Source organism: Dysidea avara, chromosome 1, assembly GCF_963678975.1.
Source record: "Dysidea avara chromosome 1, odDysAvar1.4, whole genome shotgun sequence".
NCBI classification, from domain to species: domain Eukaryota; kingdom Metazoa; phylum Porifera; class Demospongiae; order Dictyoceratida; family Dysideidae; genus Dysidea; species Dysidea avara.
In genome coordinates, this window is record NC_089272.1 from 61,404,020 (window position 1) to 61,424,557 (window position 20,538).

General features: G+C 37.3%; 1 protein-coding gene across 1 annotated transcript; it reads right to left on the reverse strand.

Annotated features, from left to right (window-relative positions):
• Nucleotides 1–4,762: 4,762 nt before the first annotated feature.
• On the reverse strand, nt 4,763–11,368 carry LOC136248178 (uncharacterized). Its single transcript, XM_066039995.1, has 5 exons — nt 11,329–11,368; nt 10,822–11,179; nt 7,792–8,069; nt 5,260–5,455; nt 4,763–5,213 (listed from the first exon to the last, which is right to left on the reverse strand). The coding sequence occupies exons 1-5, from the start codon at nt 11,366–11,368 to the stop codon at nt 4,916–4,918; spliced, it is 1,170 nt and encodes a 389-aa protein (XP_065896067.1). The 3' UTR covers nt 4,763–4,915.
• Nucleotides 11,369–20,538: the final 9,170 nt, after the last annotated feature.

A 20,538-nucleotide genomic window follows, 5' to 3' on the forward strand; every position in this document is an offset into this window, starting at 1 on the left:
TCAATTAGCATAGCTGGCTATCATACTGTGAAAGTCTTTGAAAACTGGTATATATATAGAAATACTGGCATAGGCTTGCTTTTACCACAGCCTTTGGTTAATAACTCGTGATCATGGTTTAGCAGTGACCAGAAGTCATATCCTAAAAAAGCACCGGATTACTTGCACTGAACCACATTGCTGGTTTTTGGGATGCATACTATTTTATATTAGGCCCAAGAAATGATACAATAGTTAAAACAACAAGCTAAGTATATAGCAATATACCATGTTACTACTGTATATACAATATATTGCTAACTATATAGCAATATACCATGTTACTACTGTATATAGCGATATACACAATATATTGCTAACTATATAGCAATATACTGTGTATTCAAATTTCAATACCGTTGAACGCTAGTGCCAATATGGTTGAGCAAATACCCACTGATGTGTTAAATGCAAAGACACTCGGTGTAATGTTTTAAAGAACTTCAGCTATAATGGTAAACAACTCCAATAACAAGCACCTATACAGGTGTATGTACATATATGTATATTAGAATTATTTACCAGGAAAAATTGCTCAATGTTCTGGCACAGACACTTCAAAAATCGTGTGCAGCACACTCATCAATCAAGAGTCTTGAATGCTGAATTTGCTCTAAATTTTGCTTTCAGGAATTTTTAAAAATTTCACATGCTTGGCATCTTCATGTATCCAATATACTTCTAAGTTCATAATATTCTGTGCCTTCATCTTGATTGCTGTTTATGGAATTACTCAAATGTCTCTACAGTAACTACAGTATTTGTTGCACTGTTTATGTACAGTGAAGCTGTTTTCATAGTGGGATTTACAAATAACCATAAGATCAATTATTAGTTTTAATATTCTTCTGCTGTATCAAGTATTTGCCTTGTGAATATTAATACTATTCTCAAGTGTACAACTTTCCTCACAGAGCATTTACCATGGCATAATCTTGAGAATAGTAGGTGTTTGAGAAGTATTAACATGCAACAAAGCTAGCAAGCAGAAATATGCTGCACACAACAAGAAGTTTGCCGTTCTATTAGTGTTAGTATAATAGAGCAGTTAGTATAATGGTGTAGATTAGGAACCTAGCACAAGGTTCTTCATGGTTTTAGGAACCAAGGCAAAGCTGAGGTTACTAAAATTCTGAAAAACCAGTTCCTAACTGACTTAGAACATGACTCAGCGTTTAGTTCTAACCGCATTATAATTTTGATACCACAATCAAAACTAGATTTCATAACTTGGTTTTAAGTCATTTTGCTAAATAAATATACTTGAAGTCTGAATAAATTACTCAGCAGGTTTCTAACCAACTCTAGGAGGCTTCATAGAGACCTCACTAAAATTAATATCAAAGATCAAAGCATACCATGCATGCCATGTTATTATGTAGCAGTCAGAGGATAATGACCGCTCAATTGCAAATAATTTTTTCACAATAAAAGGATCTGAGGGGTATGTGCCCTCCCCCCACCTCCCCATACACATGGTTCATTGTAAGCCATTCTATGACAATTGGCTCATAATCGGTATACCTACAGTGTACGCAGACCAATATATATATTTAAACATTTCTGCTCTACATCAAAAAATGTAAAAATGTCAGTCCTGAACATAAAAAGTACCTTTAACTTCTGGGTGGGTGCCAAGGGCGGATTTAGGGGGGGTGCTGAAGCACCCCCGTCCAAAATTTTACCATGTGCAAGCTAGGAAGCTTCTAGAAGTTGCAGTATAGATGCAATTGCATCTTACACATACGCATGGGCAATGAAAAGATGGAAAGAGAAGGGAGAACGGCTAGTCTTTTCTTAGAATTACTAAGAGGGGTTCAAATTATACTTTTGGTGTGAGGCTTAACCTAAAAGCTGCTAAAATCAAAGTACTCTAATAGAACAGTCAACTACTCTAATAGAACATCCATCATAATGCTGTTTTTTTTTTTTCCCAAAAGTTGCCAGTGTGTTTTCTTGACCTGTGGACTGCTATCTTACCATTGCTCCAGACATCCTGCCATATACTAATCACTTTCTGAGAACAACTTCTGTCAAATGGTTTAATATTATAGTGGGTATTTTCAGTTGTTGCTACAAACTTGATACTTGGGTTGACATGCTTAAGTAAAACAGTTAATTTCGTAGCATGTATACAGTTAACAAGGCTGTATCATCTGAGAACTGTTTGTTTTTGTTTAATCAGTGCCAAAGTTTCATGCTGCATGCATTTATCTGAATCTAGCTTGAAGCTAGTAAAATTTAATGTCATACAGGGTTTGCACTCCCAAACCCCTTGAAGCTCAACTTTATAAGCTCAAATGATACTGCGGCATTTACGCTGTCACGTTATAAGGAGGTTAGTTGTGGCCAAAAACTAGTTGTATATGTAAGTGACTTTGGACTCATGTTGTAAAAAATTAATATGGTGATGGGGCCATATGCAAAAAGTCAGATTGAAATAACAACAGAACAGTCTGTGGCTATACACAAAGTTGAAGATATTTTTGTGTGCATTTTAAATCTCTACAATGACCTTAAGATCCAATCGACCTGTGTACTGTATTTGACAATCCACTATTATATATTGCCTTATAATCCTATAGCATTTAAAAGTGTAGCTAGCTTGTTCTGTTTTTCTAAAATTGCTTACAACTGCACTCATCCATCTTGTACCCACAATCTTTCAGTACTGTAACAATAGAGTATTTGGTTTAAAATAGCTTCTGGATTCAATCTTGTGATAGCTATGTTCCAAAAATTTCCAGAGGGAGCATCACTCCAGACCCTGGCCCCCTAGCTGGAAAATTCTACAGATGTGTACTCTACACACAGCATGGTGAGTGTATACTTGCCCTCTCAAGCCTTCCCTTCATTGTTACTGTTTGGATGTTATAGTTTGAGCCATGAGACTGTAAAGCACACTAGCTATACCTTAAGCCAAGCAATACACTAAAATTAGCGATCTTGTATATATATTGATGGATTTACAATATGAATTTTATTAAATTTATGAATTGATGTAATCAATTAGCAAAAAAACCAAAACGCTTAAATTGCTAAAGTTAATGTACTGCTAAATCAAACACAAAATTATATTAATGGACCATGTATAGCTGATATTCATATCCTTCCCCTTCCTGTTTTTTATGTAAAGAATAGATTTTAGTTACTGGCTGTGCCCTTACATGACAGCTAGTATTACAACTGTCCTGGAATAATGGTGTCATTTTATCATTAGTACACTTAGGTGACTCACAATGCTTTACAAGCATTGTGAATCACTTAAACAAAGTGGGTCAAAAATATTACCAAATTTACTGAATAGGCTAAATTTGCAAAACTTTTCTGTGGGGGCATGCCCCCAGACCCCCCGAAGGGTTAAAGTATTTCACTACCAAGTGATTGCTCTATTAGTGAGTTTTTAAGATCTATGTACAATGCAGTTTAGTGTTCTATTGCAGTTATTATGATTAAAGTACTTGATAAAGGCAGAGCCTGTATACCAGAAGGCCTTTAATGTTTATATTAACTGCACTAAGTAAGTATGTTGCCACTGACTACTCTATTAGGGAGTATTGATCTATTTTCATGGAATTAAGCTACATAGTTTGAAATATCCACCTAATATGCTAGCATTATGCTGGCATAGCTATTATGCCTCTTATTATGCTGGCATATTTGACACAGGCCTACTAGCTAGATTAAGGCTGGCTACAAATACAATGTTCCAGAGTGGAACCAAAGTACCAGAATGAAACCAAGGTCTGGATCCAGATTCTCCTAGTATATAACTATTCTCCAAAACTTTTGTAGGACCTATGAACTCATGATCAATCATTCCAGAGTATATACAAGGCAATCAGTTTGACAGGATGTGTGATATTATACTAGCTAGCTACTACATAAAATTTAATTATGTGCCCCATGCATAGCATGTCATGCAGAAAGAGACTGGTATTGAATAATTTTCAACATGTGATCACTCACAATGTTTATTCAAGACAAAATTATTATCAAATAAGGTAAAACAGCCCTGTCAAAAGTTTCTTCTGGGGCACATTCAGTTGGTTTGCTTTGCTCTCTGCATGTCAGCTTTCAGAATTGTCATTGCTAGATCAATAATGCATCTCTTTCACCATACAGTAATTCATGCACTGCTTATTCAATCAAGTGTTATCAAATGCCTTAGAAAGCTCCTTTCCTGTGGAAGCATTCCCAAGACACTCCTGGTTAGAGCATGCTTTGCATGCTGAGTGTGATTCACACACCTGTTGAGTGACTTCCACTAATTCTCACATGCACTTATAATTATAAACATCTCAGATCTGTCCCTGTTGCCTCAACCTAAAACCCCCTACCACTGGATATTGTAGCATCACTTGATAAGATATACAGGCCTTTGCCTTTCATAATACATGTATTAAAACTGATCAAAAATACTGCAGCTGTATGGCTGAGAAGAGTAGGGTAGCAAGTTGATAATTTTGCAATAAAGAATAGCACAGCCATTCATTTGTTTCAAATAAAACTCTTACTGATGCAATAGAACCAACCAGCCATGTCCAACTAACCCATTGTTTACGATCACATCTTATCACAATTATAACTATTAGACAGTAGGTGTAATTACAAAAGGGATTGGTCCACACACATTAAATTTACCAACTTTGATGATACATATAATATAACTACAGACTGAAAATTTAGTCATACATGCACTAACACATAATTACGTAGCTTAAGGTTTTATACGTATGTCTCAGGAACAGTTACAAATTTAATTGGAAAACACAATACATGTGGAAGACCTAGCCTGTTTGTAAATCCTGTCACAATAGTGATTGGTACAACAATAGAAACATATAGCTATGTTATACTGTGTATGTATAGTCAGTTAAGCCATACTACAGGAGCTATCTGGAACTTCCACCTCCTCCAGGATGAACCGAGACACAGATTGGTAGCCTGTGATCACTTTGTAACTTTCATTTGACCCTTCACAATGATCCACATACAATTTAACCACGTGATCACCAGTAGAAAAGGTGCTCATAGGTAATGGGCCACCACACAACCCTGATATAGTGCCTGGCCTCCACTGTTTTGAGTGAAGTGTGTTACTGAGATTTTGATAAATGGCAGCATCAATTGATAGAGGATAAGCACACTCATTTCCATCAATGGTGAGGTACCTGTAAGAATTCAATTAATTGCAATATCAGATAATCTAGTAGCTACCATCTCATACAGCAAGTGGAGCAGTTCATTAATCCAATGTTACCATTCCAAGACACCTGCAACCAAGTATCACTCTTCTGCTTGTTGATGATACAACTCTGTATAGCAGAAGTGCTACCACTAGTTTGTGAGTTCAGGTTATTCTCAACACATTGATTCCAGTTTGGCCAATAATAGGATGGTGGAGGGCTCCTTGCTGCATGCAAGAAGAAAACAAGGTGAACCAAATATGTATTTATACTATGTACTTAAACTTAATCTATGTGTCATTCATTTGCAAACAAAACAAAATTTGTGCAGTAGTAGTATAATAGTATTTTTATATACAAGTAAGACTATCATATCATACAGTACAGTAGTACTCTATGGTACAGTGACCATGATGGTTTACACTTTTTCACAAAAGAAAAAAAAAATGTAGACCAGAAAACTGCCTCACAATAATACATTCACAGTGCATTGGCGTATATAACCAAGCCCAAAAGTGCTTTCAGTGCAATGCAAAATACTTCCAATGAGTTGCAATGAAGTAATTATTTTTTATGATTTTCTTATGACTGATTAGCTAATATAATTGCCTACCTGAAACTTAGTACAACTAAAAATATGAGCTTGATTTTAGTGTTAGATATTGTTTCATTTTGTTTCAGTGTACTGCAGTATGTGTAACACAGGCATTATGGACTTAAAAATGTGACTGAATTTTGGAAAACCACCCATATGGGTGCACATGAAATAATTAGAATTTTCATGTTTAGTGGGTTGCTAATAAGAGCAGGGAACAGTTTTAAAAGTATTTAAGGTATTGAGAATGGCTTAAAACCATCAACAAGTAGATTTGCACTATAAAGTTTGTGATTTGATTGTTAAATATTTTAGGCGTCAAATGTGCCCATATGGGTGATTTCCAAAATTTGGTCACAAATTTGTCCTCTGTTATGTTCCTATTTTTGCTGAAAGTGTAAGGTGTTAATTTGCATTAGTGTATCCATGACAACATACTGATAATCATTCATAGCCGTGCACCCAAGAGTCAAAGTAATTAAGCAGATTAGTTGTATACTTTCATTCTTCAATGTAGGGATATGTAACAGGCAAAAAATAGTCAAAATCTATGAAATGGCTACATTGCTCATTATAGGTTGTCGTACAATATTAGCTTCATTTTTTTCTGGCACTATTCTTTCTATTAATGCGGTGTTTTAGAAGCTCATACTGTATGAAGAGCATTGTAACAAACTAGTGTAAGAAAAAAAATAGGCATTAGCTAGTAACTATTATAGAGATCATGGCAATAAATAGCTAGTGTTTATAACGAGGGGAATTATCACCTGAAGTGCCATACTATGGTTTGTTATAGCTACCAGACACAGTTCTGGGGGGGCTTCACTGGTTTCCAGAAACCAGTCAGCTTTTTAAACGAAAAGATCAATATATTCTAATAGAACAGTCGATGAAATCTGAAGCCAAAATTCTTGGTCTAAGGCTAAATTACCAACTGAATTGATGATTTATTGTACAATTATATCTTATAAATAGCTTTGATTTATCACAAAATTATGCAAAATCACTTCCCCCACACCTTCAAGTGTATAAGTGCCTCTAAAAAATTATCGTGTTAGCAATGACAAGGTATCTGCTTTTCTGTTGTGGAAATGAAAACCAGTCAGCATATCTTCTAGAACCAGCACTGAGCTACTATTTATATACACCTAAGTAGGAATTAAATTTGCACTATTAGGTGATGATCTGTCTTGTTTAGGCACTATTATTAGGGCTGCACCAAATCCACTTTTTACCGATACTTCAAATACCAAGTACTCAGCTGGGAAGTATCTGCAAGTACAAGTACCGATACCAAGTACCCTTAAAGTAGCTACTTCATAGTGCATACATTTATTATAGTGCATTTCATGGTATTCTTGTATACGTTTTCAGTATGGTTCATGTTTATAATGAAGTAGCCAATCAAGATTCACAAAGAAAGAAGTCACTGAAATGCATACCAGTGGATATTCCAGTATTCTTCTGGAGAAGTGTAGATAATATCATAATGGTACTTACAAAAACACAAAATTAATATTCTAATACTGAAACAGTCACTTCTACCTATTGCTCTATTAGAGTTATTGACTGTTCTATTAGAGTATATCGATATTTTTCTCAGTAAAGCGCCGGTTTTCACACGTAGGTTTCAACATAGATCAGTAATTTTGTTGGTAGTTAGCTATTAGTGTTATACTTGATGCTTTTAGGCATCCACTGTGCTAGTAAAATAAGCAAGTACAAACGAACATTATTTTATTCTCGCACGTGATAAGAATCAGTATCTGCAACAATATAATGGCCGATTCCGATACTCCATGAAAACAGCAATATCGGCCCGATACCGATACCGATACTAGAATCGGTGCAGCCCTAGCTATTATATAGTGACACCTCTATTATAGCATGTGAAATTACTAATTTTACGTCACATTTGCTAAAAAAAGCATTGCTACAGACAATTACGTAACTGGTGGATATACTAACGTTGTGGCCACTCTTCAATAAACATTACTGTTACACCCTCCAATCCTGTGAAAGCATTGAGATTTTTGTTCCCACAATTCTCGACGTTCAACACCACAGAATAGTTCCTTCCTTTTACAAAAGATCCTGATTGTGTGCCTCTACACAGTCCAGTTAGAGTAGAGGAATGATGGATGCTGACTGGAAAGGTATTAAGTAAGTGTACAATTCCATCAATTGGGGCAGGATCACTGCATTCTTCTCCATTAAATGTGATGAACCATCGACCACAACAGTCACTATGTTGAAGACATTATTTACACAAATAGTGTGAATGTATACTTTAGTGTACTTAGGCTAAACATTTCAAAGATATAGCTACCTCACAGGAGAATCATACACAGGTACTGTATTTGGAACTGTATCCACAAAATAAGTTTGCAATGAATTGATATAGCAATATTCACAGTGACTAAAATAATATGTGACCTAATTTTAGAAAATCATTGATATACGTACATTTATCAAAATTCGCTTTATTGGTTCTTTGTTGTCTACAGGGACAGAGGAATGGATTGGTTAAGTTTCAGCTTCATAAGTTAAGTAGTGTGAGAAATACAGCAGTAGACAGCCTGATAAGCGAATAAATCAATATGTACAGAAGACATTGAGAAAATAATCTACAGGTGCTTACATAAACCATCATAACTTAATGATGCAATGGCATACGGAGTTGAATCTTTGCTCATTGTATTTGCCATGAATTTATGAATCTCCACCAAGGTATAGTTTTTGCCAAAAGTATTCTTCTGTGATCCGGAAGGAAGGCGAATTCATTGAAGAAATATCATCATAAATTCTTTCATTACTGCAACGTAAACAAACATCTGTAACTCAGAAACCTACCTGTGTATGAAGACGAAACAAGGATTTTTGAACTCCCTATGAATAGGGGAACACGAGGATTCCCAGGATGTATCCACTGGAGTGTCAATTCACCAACCAGCAAGGTGATAAAACTTGCATAATTTTTTTCTGGAGCTTATGTTTGTCACCATTGTCGTTAAATGTGTTTTATTACAAAAGTACTATTGTGCATAGATTGACAGTTTTGTAAAATTAGGTCACATTATGTAACAATTAAACAATTGATCACCAAAAGAGAAATATTTATTAAAGATTTGTCATTGCATTAACAAAAACTTTGAAATTTTCTACTACAGTAGGGAGCATAGCACATCAATAAGAAGTACTGAAACAAGCTGGAGTAGTGCGCAATGCACAGTAAAACAATTAGAAGTGTTATATCCCTATTGTGCTCAAGATACCAAGTGGAAATACACAGTAGAGATATAACACTTCTTATTGTTTTAGTGTAAATCATGCATTACTCCAACTTGTTTCAGTACTACTTTTATCAATGTGCTATTGTCCTACTATAGTTGAAAATTTCAAAATTAATTTTGTTGTGTATTTGTTTGTTAACAAATAAAATTATTATGACTGGTAAACCCATGCATACCCCATCAAAAGAAAGACTGAATGGTGCCGTGCACCCCAGCTATCAATTACCATCTGAAAAGTGAAGTATCCATTATGCTTTGTTGTCAGCTATGTTCAACCCGTTACACAGCAGTTCGATTCAAAAAGCACCTCTGCAATCAAAGTAGCCACCATGAAAAATACAGATGAATTACGGAAGCCATCACATGCTACCACCTAACCAACACCTTTCACTGTCAGGAAAGATGAATGGGACACAAAGGAGGACACTGGTAAGTTCATGATAAATGCATTGTATGTACTGCAGTACACCAAAAAGTACGTGTCCGGCTAAGCAACATCAAACAGTGAAAAATCAAACCTGTAGGTGTAGCCTTACTGTTATTGAATTACGTTTGTCTAAAAGCATCAGTCAGTCAGTTATACTTAGTCACTAGAAAATTTCAGTTTTAAAAAAAATTCATAGCAACTTGTTGAAAGCTTTTGGGTCAATCTCTGAAGGCTTGTTTTGGTTTCCTAACCAATACTGCTTCATCATTGTCAGGGAAAAATGAGTGGTTTTTGGGTGATTTTTTTCATGGACCATACCCAAACCTTTGTGGTCCTAACTAATACTACACATAATTATTATGTATTTATAAATGTTAGTTACACCTCTCCACCCCATGTAGATCCAAAGATTTGACATCAACACTTTGACTTAACTCTGGGGCAGTTTGTTGACCCAACATTAAGTAGTTTTATAAACATAGGCTTATCTAGGAGACACTGCTAGGGGGTTTGGGGGGGGGGGGGGGGGGGGGGCAAGAAGTTATAGAATAAAACAATGTTCATTCTATTAAGAAAATAATGAAACTCTAGTACACAAGTTATATGGTATAGCTAGCTGGATGAATCAAGGATATACACGTTTTAAGACTCTAGTTGGATATCTTCTGAGAAAATTTTCAAAATTAGACCTCCTAGGTTTGAATTTAGGAGCATTTGGCTAGGTATTTATGCATGCTTTGCAAGGCCTGTTTGATGAGTGTACTAAACAAAATAAGGTAGTAGCTATTGTTACAAAAACTGTCAATTAATGACCATTGGAATTGTGACTGTTCTATTAGAATTGTGACTGTTCTATTAGAGTTGTGACTGTTCTATTAGAGTAGTGACTGGTCTATTAGAGTATCTATCTTCAGCACAAAAATCCAAACTTATTTGTCTCATTTTCTTCATAGTGTACAGTTTATAACTGTTAAGTACATTTGCAACTGTTGTCTTCTATTTACCTGTTGGCTTTCTGTACTTCTGCATGTGAATGCATGATTCCTGTTTCTGGTGCCAATATAGTCCTGTAAGCCCAAGGGGGCAAGAGAAGGGCCAGAGGGCTTTTCCCCCTCAGATCTGCTTATTGTTATACTTTGACAGAGTACAGACTTGACAGTTTCTTTGCCCAAGAATTTGAGAACTTGTCACTAGAATTGGTCAAATCCCTTGTATTGTCCCATATGTCTCAATTTGGGAATGACATTGTGCAAGAACTACTATTATCAAACAACTCACCTGCATGATTCTACTCCGAGGTTTCCATCCCAGGACACCATGATATCTGTATTGTCCTCTATCTTAACAAATGAACACTTAGTCTCATCAATACTCCCACTGTCCTTAGGATTGTCAACATTAGGTACAGTACAGTGATGCCATATTGGGTGGTACACTTCAGGGTCAGGTACAACTAATGCACTTGGTTCTGTTGGCAAAAATCCTCCTCCAGATGAGTAACTTATTTGAGTTGTGGTTGGCATTGGTAGTTCTTCAACAAGAAAACGTGAAGTTGAGAAGAAACCAGTAGCCAGGTCACCAATAGGGTAACCCAGACACTGACCGACCTCCAGCCTTATTGAATACACACCTGCTCCTGTATGACAATATTTGTAAGTCACAGTGAATAAACTATGGTACAAACTCAACTTAAATGCATGTTGCATTTTGTAAGTGCCAATTATAATGCATCCACACACAATAGTTAGAAGTATGCATGTACTTGCATTTGCCAATTAATCTAACCAGTCAATCTAGGTATTGGAATTAAGCTACCATGAGGCATCGTAAACATTTGCAGACCTTGGACTATACTATAGCTCTAGACCATCCCATATTTGGCATATGGCAGTCTTTTATTCTAATTGACAAACAACCTACGGTACATACTCTATAACATAAGTAACTACACTATTTTTATACTTCCAGACTGTTTTCCTCAACAGACTAAGCTTCTCATAGCTCAACCACTGAATTACAACCAGGAGCGCTGTTTTTAATTACGTAGTAGTTTTGGCACTATTGACTGAGGAATTACCAAGAAATTTTCACAGTAAAATTAATACACCCATTACCAAAATCTTTAAAGTTGTGTACAAAATTTACTCAACAACCAACACAAGACTAGCTATATGTGACCTAATTTTAGAAAACCATCGATATACACACATTGTCTACAGGGACAGAGGAATGGATTGGCTAAGTTTCAGCTTCATAAGATAAGCAGTGTGGGAAATACAGCAGTAGACACCCAGACGAGCAAATAAATCAATATGTACAGAAGACATCAAGAAAATAATCTACAGGTACTTACATAAACCATCATAACTTACTGATACAATGGCATATGGAGTTGAAACTTTGCTCATTGTATTCACCATGAATTTGTGAATCCACTACGATATAGTTTTTGTCAAAGGTATTCTTCTGTGATCCAGACGGAAGGCGAATTCATTGAAGAAAAATCGCCGTAAATTCTTTTGTCACCGCCATGTGAACAAACATCCGTAACACCCACCTGTGTATGAAGATGAAATAAGGGTTTTTGCGCTCCCTATGAATAGGGGAACACGATGATGCCCAGGATTTATCCACTGGAGTGTCAATTCACTGACCAACAGGGCGATAAGAACTTGCATAAATTTTTTTCTGAAGCTTGCATTTTTTACCAATTGTTTTTGAGTGCGTTTTATTACAAAAGTACTACCGTAAATCAGGAAAAGTTCTTTGTCAAAAATGTTTTGTTGCTAGCTGTATTGATGAAAATTAAAGCGACGAATTTATTTTAACTAGCTATAGATTATTCTGTGAAAAACTTTTGTTGATGCATGCCAGTGACGAAAATATGTTGCATCAAAAATTTAATAGACGAAAATTTTCTACACTGAAATTTTCCTGATTTACAGTATCGTGCATACACTGTAGATTGACGGTTTGGTCACATATATAAAGCACACGATGCACTGTATACAACTGAAGGGATTGCATCGAAGGAGTATATCAAGACACACGGTAGTGTGTCGTGCAGCCCAAGAAGCCGGCGCGCCACACCGTGAGTATATTAACAGGAAGAAAGAAAACACACTTTTCACACCTATGTAGCTCTGTGATCCCTAATCCGATTGGAACGAAATTTGCTAGAGAAGTGCCAGCCAGTTAGGGGAGTCTACATATCACATTTGAAGAAAATCGCTCCAGCCATTTCCGAGATACGAGCGAACAAAATTTCATTTTAATTTCTTTGTTTTTTTCTTATTCTTCATTTCGCACACTTCACAAAATCTGCCATAACACACGAATTCGTGCTCCAATCGGGCTGAAATTTGGCACACCTAAAGGGCTCATTAAGGCGGATCTTAGTACCACCTTTGGTAGGAATCCAATGAACATTCACGGAGTTATGACCGATTATTTGCATAAAATAAGGTCGAAGGTCTGTCCCGCCCACAGGGTAAACACCTTGGAGGAATGAGTTGGAAATTGCTATGTGGATGGAGTAACCATCGTAGGAGTGCCTTTTTGTGGTTTGAAAGGAATCGAGATAAAGACCATGGCGATATGACACAAAACCCAACCTGTGTCACAATTATGCGATCAATTTTTATGAATAAAAAAACTATTAGTTTTCACGCCTACCAGGTAAACTGCTTAGAGCAATGAGCTGAAAATCAGTATGTAGCTAGAATAATCATCATAGAAAGTCCTTGCAGTAGTACAGAAGAATTGGATTACAAACCACTGAGTTATGATTCGAAAGGCAACTACGTGTAGCAAATGCGAGATAGAGATACTCTAATAGAACAGTCACCCTAATAGAACATTCAGCTACGTTTATAACTTACTCCATTATAGAATTATATTACATTGCAAGTTACTCTGTAGGGAATTCAGCTACAATCAGTTAATCTGATAGACAATTCAGCTACAGGCAAGTCACCCTGTAGAGAGTTTCAGCTACGAAAAGATCACCATGTAGAGAGTTCAGCTAGAAGAAGTCACCTTGTAGAGAGGTCAGCTACAAAGAAATCACCATGTAGAGAGTTCAACTGCAACCAAACGACCCTGTGGAGAATTCAGCTTCAAACAAATCATCCTGTAGAAAGATCAGCTAGAAGAAGTTACCTTGTAGAGAGTTCAGCTACAAATAATTCACCCTGTACAGAGATCAGTTTGAAGAAGTTCCTTGTAGAGAGTTCAGCTACAAACAAATCACCCTGTAGAAAGATCAGCTAGAAGAAGTCACCTTATAGAGAGTTCAGTTACAAAGAAACCACCATGTAGAGAGTTCAGCTACAAACAAGTGACCCTGTAGAGACATCAGCTAGAAGAAGTTACCTTGTAGAGAGTTCAGCTACAAAGAAACCATCATGTAGAGAGTTCAACTACAAACAAATCACCTGTAGAGAGTTCAGCTACAAACAAATCACCCTGTAGAGAGATCAGCTAGAAGAAGTCACCTTGTAGAGAGTTCAGCTACAAACAATTCACCCTGTACAGAGATCAGCTAGAAGAAATTACCTTGTGGAGAGTTCAACTACAAACAAATGACCCTCTACAGAGATCAGCTAGAAGAAGTCACCTTGTAGAGAGTTCAACTACAAAGAAACCATCATGTAGAGAGTTAAGCTGCAAACAAATCACCCTGTAGAGAGATCAGCTAGAAGAAGTCACCTTGTAGAGAGTTCAGCTGCAAAGAAACCATCTTGTAGAGAGTTCAACTACAAACAAATCACATGTAGAGAGTTCAGCTACAAACAAACCACCCTGTAGAGAGATCAGCTAGAAGAATTTACCTTGTAAGGGGTGAACTACAAACAATTCACCCTGTAGAGAGATCAGCTAAAGAAATTACCTTGTAGAGAGTTCAGCTGCAAGGAAACCATCATGTAGAGAGTTCAACTGCAAACAAATCACCTATAGAGAGTTCAGCTACAAACAAATGAGCCTCTAGAGAGATCAGCTAGAAGAAGTAACCTTGTAGAGAGTTCAGCTACAAAGAAACCATCATGTAGAGAGTTCAACTACAAACAGGTGACCCTGTAGAGACATCAGCTAGAAGAAGTTACCTTGTAGAGAGTTCAGCTGCAAAGAAACCATTATGTAGAGAGTTCAGCTACAAACAAATAACCTTGTAGAAATATCAGTTAGAAGAAGTCACCTTGTAGAGAGTTCAGCTACAAACAAATCACCTTGTAGAAAGATCAGCTAGAAGAGTCACCTTGTAGAGAGTTCAGTTACAAAGAAACCACCATGTAGAGAGTTCAACTACAAACAAGTGACCCTGTAGAGACATCATGATCAGCTAGAAGAAGTTACATTGTAGAGAGTTCAGCTGCAAGGAAACCATCATGTAGAGAGTTCAACTACAAACAAATCACCCTGTATATCAGCTAGAAGAAGTCACCTTGTAGAGAGTTCAATTACAAAGAAACCACCATGTAGAGAGTTCAGCTACAAACTAGTGACCCTGTAGAGACATCAACTAGAAGAAGTTACTTTGTAGAGAGTTCAGCTACAAAGAAACCATCATGTAGAGAGTTTAACTACAAACAAGTGACCCTGTAGAGACATCAACTAAAAGAAGTTGCCATGTAGAGAGTTCAGCTGCAAAGAAACCATCATGTAAAGAGTTCAGCTACAAACAAATCTCCCTGTAGAAATATCAACTAGAAGAAGTCACCTTGTAAAGAGTTCAGTTACAAAGAAACCACCGTGTAGAGAGTTCGACTACAAACTAGTGACCCTGTAGAGACATCAGCTAGAAGAAGTTACCTTGTAGAAAGTTCAGCTACAAAGAAACCACCATGTAGAGAGTTCAGCTACAAACAAATCACCCTGTAGAAAATTCAGCTACAAACAAATTGCCCTGTAGAAAGATCAGCTAAAAGAAGTTACCTTGTAGATAGTTCAGCTACAAACAAATCACCCTGTAGAGAGATCAGCTAGAAGAAATTACCTTGTAGATAGTTCAGCTACAAACAATTCACCCTGTAGAGAGATCAGCTAGAAGAAGTCACCTTGTAGAGCGTTCAGTTATAAAGAAACCACCGTGTAGAGTGTTCTGTAATAAATATCTAATCAAAAACAGCCAAGCTGTAAAAAAAGGAGTGTGGCCCTTGAAAAGGCTATGGTGAAAAAAGATGTGAAATCCAAGGTGGCGGCCAAGAAATGGCTGTGATGGTAGGTTAATGGTAAAAATTTTAATAACAACAATTCAGGTAAATTTTGTGCCAATTGACCAAGCGGCACCAATTTCACCTGAATTGTCGTTATTAAAATTTTTACCATTAACCTACCATCAAAGCCATTTCTTGGCCGCCACCTTGGATTTCACATCTTTTTTCACCATAGCCTTTTCAAGGGCCGCACTCCTTTTTTTACAGCTTGGCTGTTTTTGATTAGATTTCACTTCTTTTTGTATTTGCATACCCCAAAGCCGGCCTATGGCCAGCTTTGGGGCTTTTTAACCTATATATTTTTCTTTACCACAGGAAAAAGAAAAAGATGAAGCAGATTTTATAAATACTTTAACTCACTCTGATTTTATCAGTAAATGTACAAATTATACATGTATATATAATGTATATATCAAGAGTTCATTATATTATGAACTCTTGCATATATTTATTGTATGCCAATTAATCCCCACAGGATAATTTACAGCTGATCTCTCTACTAGGTGGCTTGAAATGTAGCTGAACTCTCTACAGGGTGATCTGCTTGTACGTAGATGAACTCTTTACAGGATTCTCTCTACAGGGTGACTTGACTCTAGCTGAACTCTCTGCAGGGTTATCTGTTTGTAGTTGAATTCTCTACAGGGTGATTTGTTTGCAGCTGAACTCTCTACAAGGTAACTTCTTCTAGCTGATCTGTCTACAGGGTGACTTGTTTCTAGCTGGTCTCTCTACAGGGGATTTGTTTGTAGCTGAATTCTCTACAGGGTGATTTGTTTGCAGCTGAACTCTCTACATGGTGGTTGCTTTGTAGCTGAACTCTCTAAAAGGTGACTTCTTATAGCTGAACTCTCTACAGGGTGATCTTTTCATAGCTGAACTCTCTACAGGATGATTTGTTTGCAGCTGAACTCTCTACATGATGATTTCTTTGTAGCTGAACTCTCTACAGGGTGATTTGTTTGCAGCTGAAATCCCTACAGGTGATTTGTTTGTAGCTGAACTCTCTACAAGGTGATACTTCTAGGTGATCTCTCTACAGGATGACTTGTTTCTAACTGAACTCTCAACAGGGTGATCTGTTCATAGCTGAACTCTCTACTGGGTGATTTGTTTGCAGCTGAAATCTGTACATGGTGGTTTCTTTGTAGCTGAACTCTCTACAAGGTAACTTCTTCTAGCTGAAATTTCTACAGGGTGACTTGTTTCTAGCTGATCTCTCTACAGGGTGATCTGTTCATAGCTGAACTTTCTACAAGGTGAGTTGTTTGCAGCTGAACTCTCTACATGGTAGTTTCTTTGTAGCTGAACTCTCTACAATGTGACTTCTTCTAGTTGAACTCTCTACAGGGTGACTTGTTTCTAGCTGATCTCTCTACAGGGTGACTTGTTTCTAGCTGAACTCTCTACAGGTGATCTGTTTGCAGCTGAACTCTCTACATGGTGGTTTCTTTGTAGCTGAACTCTCTACAAGGTAACTTCTTCTAGCTGAACTCTCTACAGAGTGATTGATTTTTTTGCAGCTGAACTCTCTACATGGTGGTTTCTTTGTAACTGAACTCTCTACATGGTGATTTGTTTGTAGCTGAACTCTCTACAGGGTGATCTGTTCGTAGCTGAACTCTCTACAAGGTAACTTCTTCTAGCTGATCTTTCTACAGGTCATATTTGTTTGTAACTGAGTTGTCTACAGGGTGATTTGTTTGTAGCTGAACTCTCTACATGGTAGTTTCATTGTAGCTGAACTCTCTACAATGTGACTTCTTCTAGCTGAACTCTCTACAGGGTGACTTGTTTCTAGCTGATTGCTCTATAGGGTGACTTGTTTCTAGCTGAACTCTCTACAGGTGATTTGTTTGCAGCTGAACTCTCTACATGGTGGTTTCTTTGTAGCTGAACTCTCTACAAGGTAACTTCTTCTAGCTGATCTTTCTACAGGTCATATTTGTTTGTAACTGAGTTGTCTACAGGGTGATTTGTTTGTAGCTGAACTCTCTACATGGTAGTTTCATTGTAGCTGAACTCTCTACAATGTGACTTCTTCTAGCTGAACTCTCTACAGGGTGACTTGTTTCTAGCTGATTGCTCTATAGGGTGACTTGTTTCTAGCTGAACTCTCTACAGGTGATTTGTTTGCAGCTGAACTCTCTACATGGTGGTTTCTTTGTAGCTGAACTCTCTACAAGGTAACTTCTTCTAGCTGATCTTTCTACAGGGCATATTTGTTTGTAGCTGAGTTCTCTACAGGGTAATTTGTTTGCAGCTGAACTCTCTACATGGTAGTTTCTTTGTAGCTGAACTCTCTACAATGTGACTTCTTCTAGCTGATCTCTCTACAAGATGACTTGTTTCTAACTGAACTCTCTACAGTGTGGTCTGTTCATAGCGGAACTTTCAACTGGGTGATTTATTTGCAGCTGAACTCTCTACAAGGTGACTTCTTCTAGCTGATCATTCTACAGGGCATATTTGTTTGTAGCTGAGTTCTCTACAGGGTGATTTGTTTGCAGCTGAACTCTCTACAATGTGACTTCTTCTAGCTGAACTCTCTACAGGGTGACTTGTTTCTAGCTGAACTCTCTACAGGTGATTTGTTTGCAGCTGAACTCTCTACATGGTGGTTTCTTTGTAGCTGAACTCTCTACAAAGTAACTTCTTCTAGCTGATATTTCTACAGGGCATATTTGTTTGTAGCTGAGTTCTCTACAGGGTGATTTGTTTGCAGCTGAACTCTCTACATGGTAGTTTCTTTGTAGCTGAACTCTCTACAATGTGACTTCTTCTAGCTGAACTCTCTACAGGGTGACTTGTTTCTAGCTGATCTCTCTACAGGGTGACTTGTTTCCAGCTGAACTCTCTACAGGTGATTTGTTTGCAGCTGAACTCTCTACATGGTGGTTTCTTTGTAGCTGAACTCTCTACAAGATAACTTCTTCTAGCTGATCTTTCTACAGGGCATATTTGTTTGTAGCTGAGTTCTCTACAGGGTGATTTGTTTGCAGCTAACTCTCTACAATGTGACTTCTTCTAGCTGAACTCTCTACAGGGTGACTTGTTTCTAGCTGATCTCTCTACAGGGTGACTTGTTTCTAGCTGAACTCTCTAAAGGTGATTTGTTTGCAGCTGAACTCTCTACATGGTAGTTTCTTTGTAGCTGAACTCTCTACAATGTGACTTCTTCTAGCTGAACTCTCTACAGTGTGGTCTGTTCATAGCGGAATTTTGTACTGGGTGATTTGTTTGCAGCTGAACTCTTTGCATGATTGTTTCTTTGTAACTGAACTCTCTACAAGGTAACTTCTTCTAGCTGATCTCTCTACAGGGCAATTTGTTTGAGCTGAACTCTCTACATGATGGTTTCTTTGTAGCTGAACTCTCTATTAGGTACCTTCTTCTGGCTGATCTGACTACAGGGTGATTTGTTTGTAGCTGAATTCCCTACAGAATAACTTGCAATGTAATATAATTGAGTAAATTATAAATGCAGCTGAATACTTTATTAGGGTGACTGTTCTATTAGAATATCTCAATCTCGCATTTGCTACACGTAGTTGTCGTTCGAATCATAACTCAGTGGTTTGTAATCCGATTCTTCTGTACTACTGCAAGGACTTTCTATGATAATTATTCCAGCTACATACTGATTTTCAGCTCGTTGCTCTAAGTGGTTTGCCTGGTAGATACGAAAACTAATAGTTTTTTAATTCATAAAAATCGATCGCATAATTTTGACACAGGTCGGGTTTTGTGTCATATCTCCATGGTCTTTATCCCGATTCCTTTCAAACCACAAAAAGTCACTCCTACGATGGTTGCTCCACCTACATATCAATTTTCAACTGATTCCTCAAAGGAGTTTACCCTGTAGGCGTGACAGACCTTCAACCTTATTTTACGCAAATAATCGGTCATAACTCCGTGAATGTTCATCGGATTCCTACTAAAGTTGGTACAGAGATCCGCCTTAATGAGCCCTTTAAGTGTGCCAAATTTCAGCCCGATCCGAGCACGCATTCGTGTTTTATGGCGGATTTTGCGAAGTGACGAAATGAAGAAGTAGAAGAAAAAAACGAAGAAATTAAAATGAAATTTTGTTCGCTTGTATCTCGGAAATGGCTGGAGCGATTTTCTTCAAATTTGGTGTGTAGACTCCCCTTACTGGCCGGCACCTCTCTAGCAAATTTGGTTCCAATCGGGTAAGGGATCACAGAGCTACATAGGTGTGCAAATTGCGTTTTCTTTCTTCCTGTTAATATACTCACGGGTGGCACGCCGGCTTCTTGGGCCGCACGACACACTACCGTGTGTCTTGATATGTATTATATATAATTTGTACATTTACTGATAAAATCAGAAATATTTAAAGTATTTAACATCTGCTTCATCTTTCTTCTTCTTGTGGTAAAGAAAAAAAGAAAGGTTAAAAAATCCCCAAAGCCGGCCATAATTTGGGGTATTCAAATACAAAAAGAAGTGAAATCTAATCAAAAACAGCTAAGCTGTAAAAAAAAGGTGCGGCACCCAAAAAGGCCATGGTGAAAAAAGATGTGAAATCCAAGGTGGCAGCCAAGAAATGGCTGTGATGGTAGGTTAATGGTAAAAATTTTAATAACGACAATTCAGGTGAATTTGGTGCCGCTTGGTCTTGGCACAAAATTCACCTGAATTGTCGTTATTAAAATTTTTACCATTAACCTACCATCACAGCCATTTCTTGGCCACCACCTTGGATTTCACATCTTTTTTCACCATGGCCTTTTTGGGGGCCGCACCTTTTTGT

Excerpts from the sequence above, each read along its gene's own strand:
- LOC136248178 (XM_066039995.1), bottom strand. The coding sequence starts at position 11,368 with ATGCCTCATGGTAGCTTAATTCCAATACCTAGATTGACTG. Across the intron at positions 11,180-11,328 it reads TCCAATACCTAGATTGACTG|GAGCAGGTGTGTATTCAATA; the intron begins GTTAGATTAATT and ends ATTGTCATACAG. Across the intron at positions 8,070-10,821 it reads CTCGGAGTAGAATCATGCAG|TGACTGTTGTGGTCGATGGT; the intron begins GTGAGTTGTTTG and ends TCTTCAACATAG.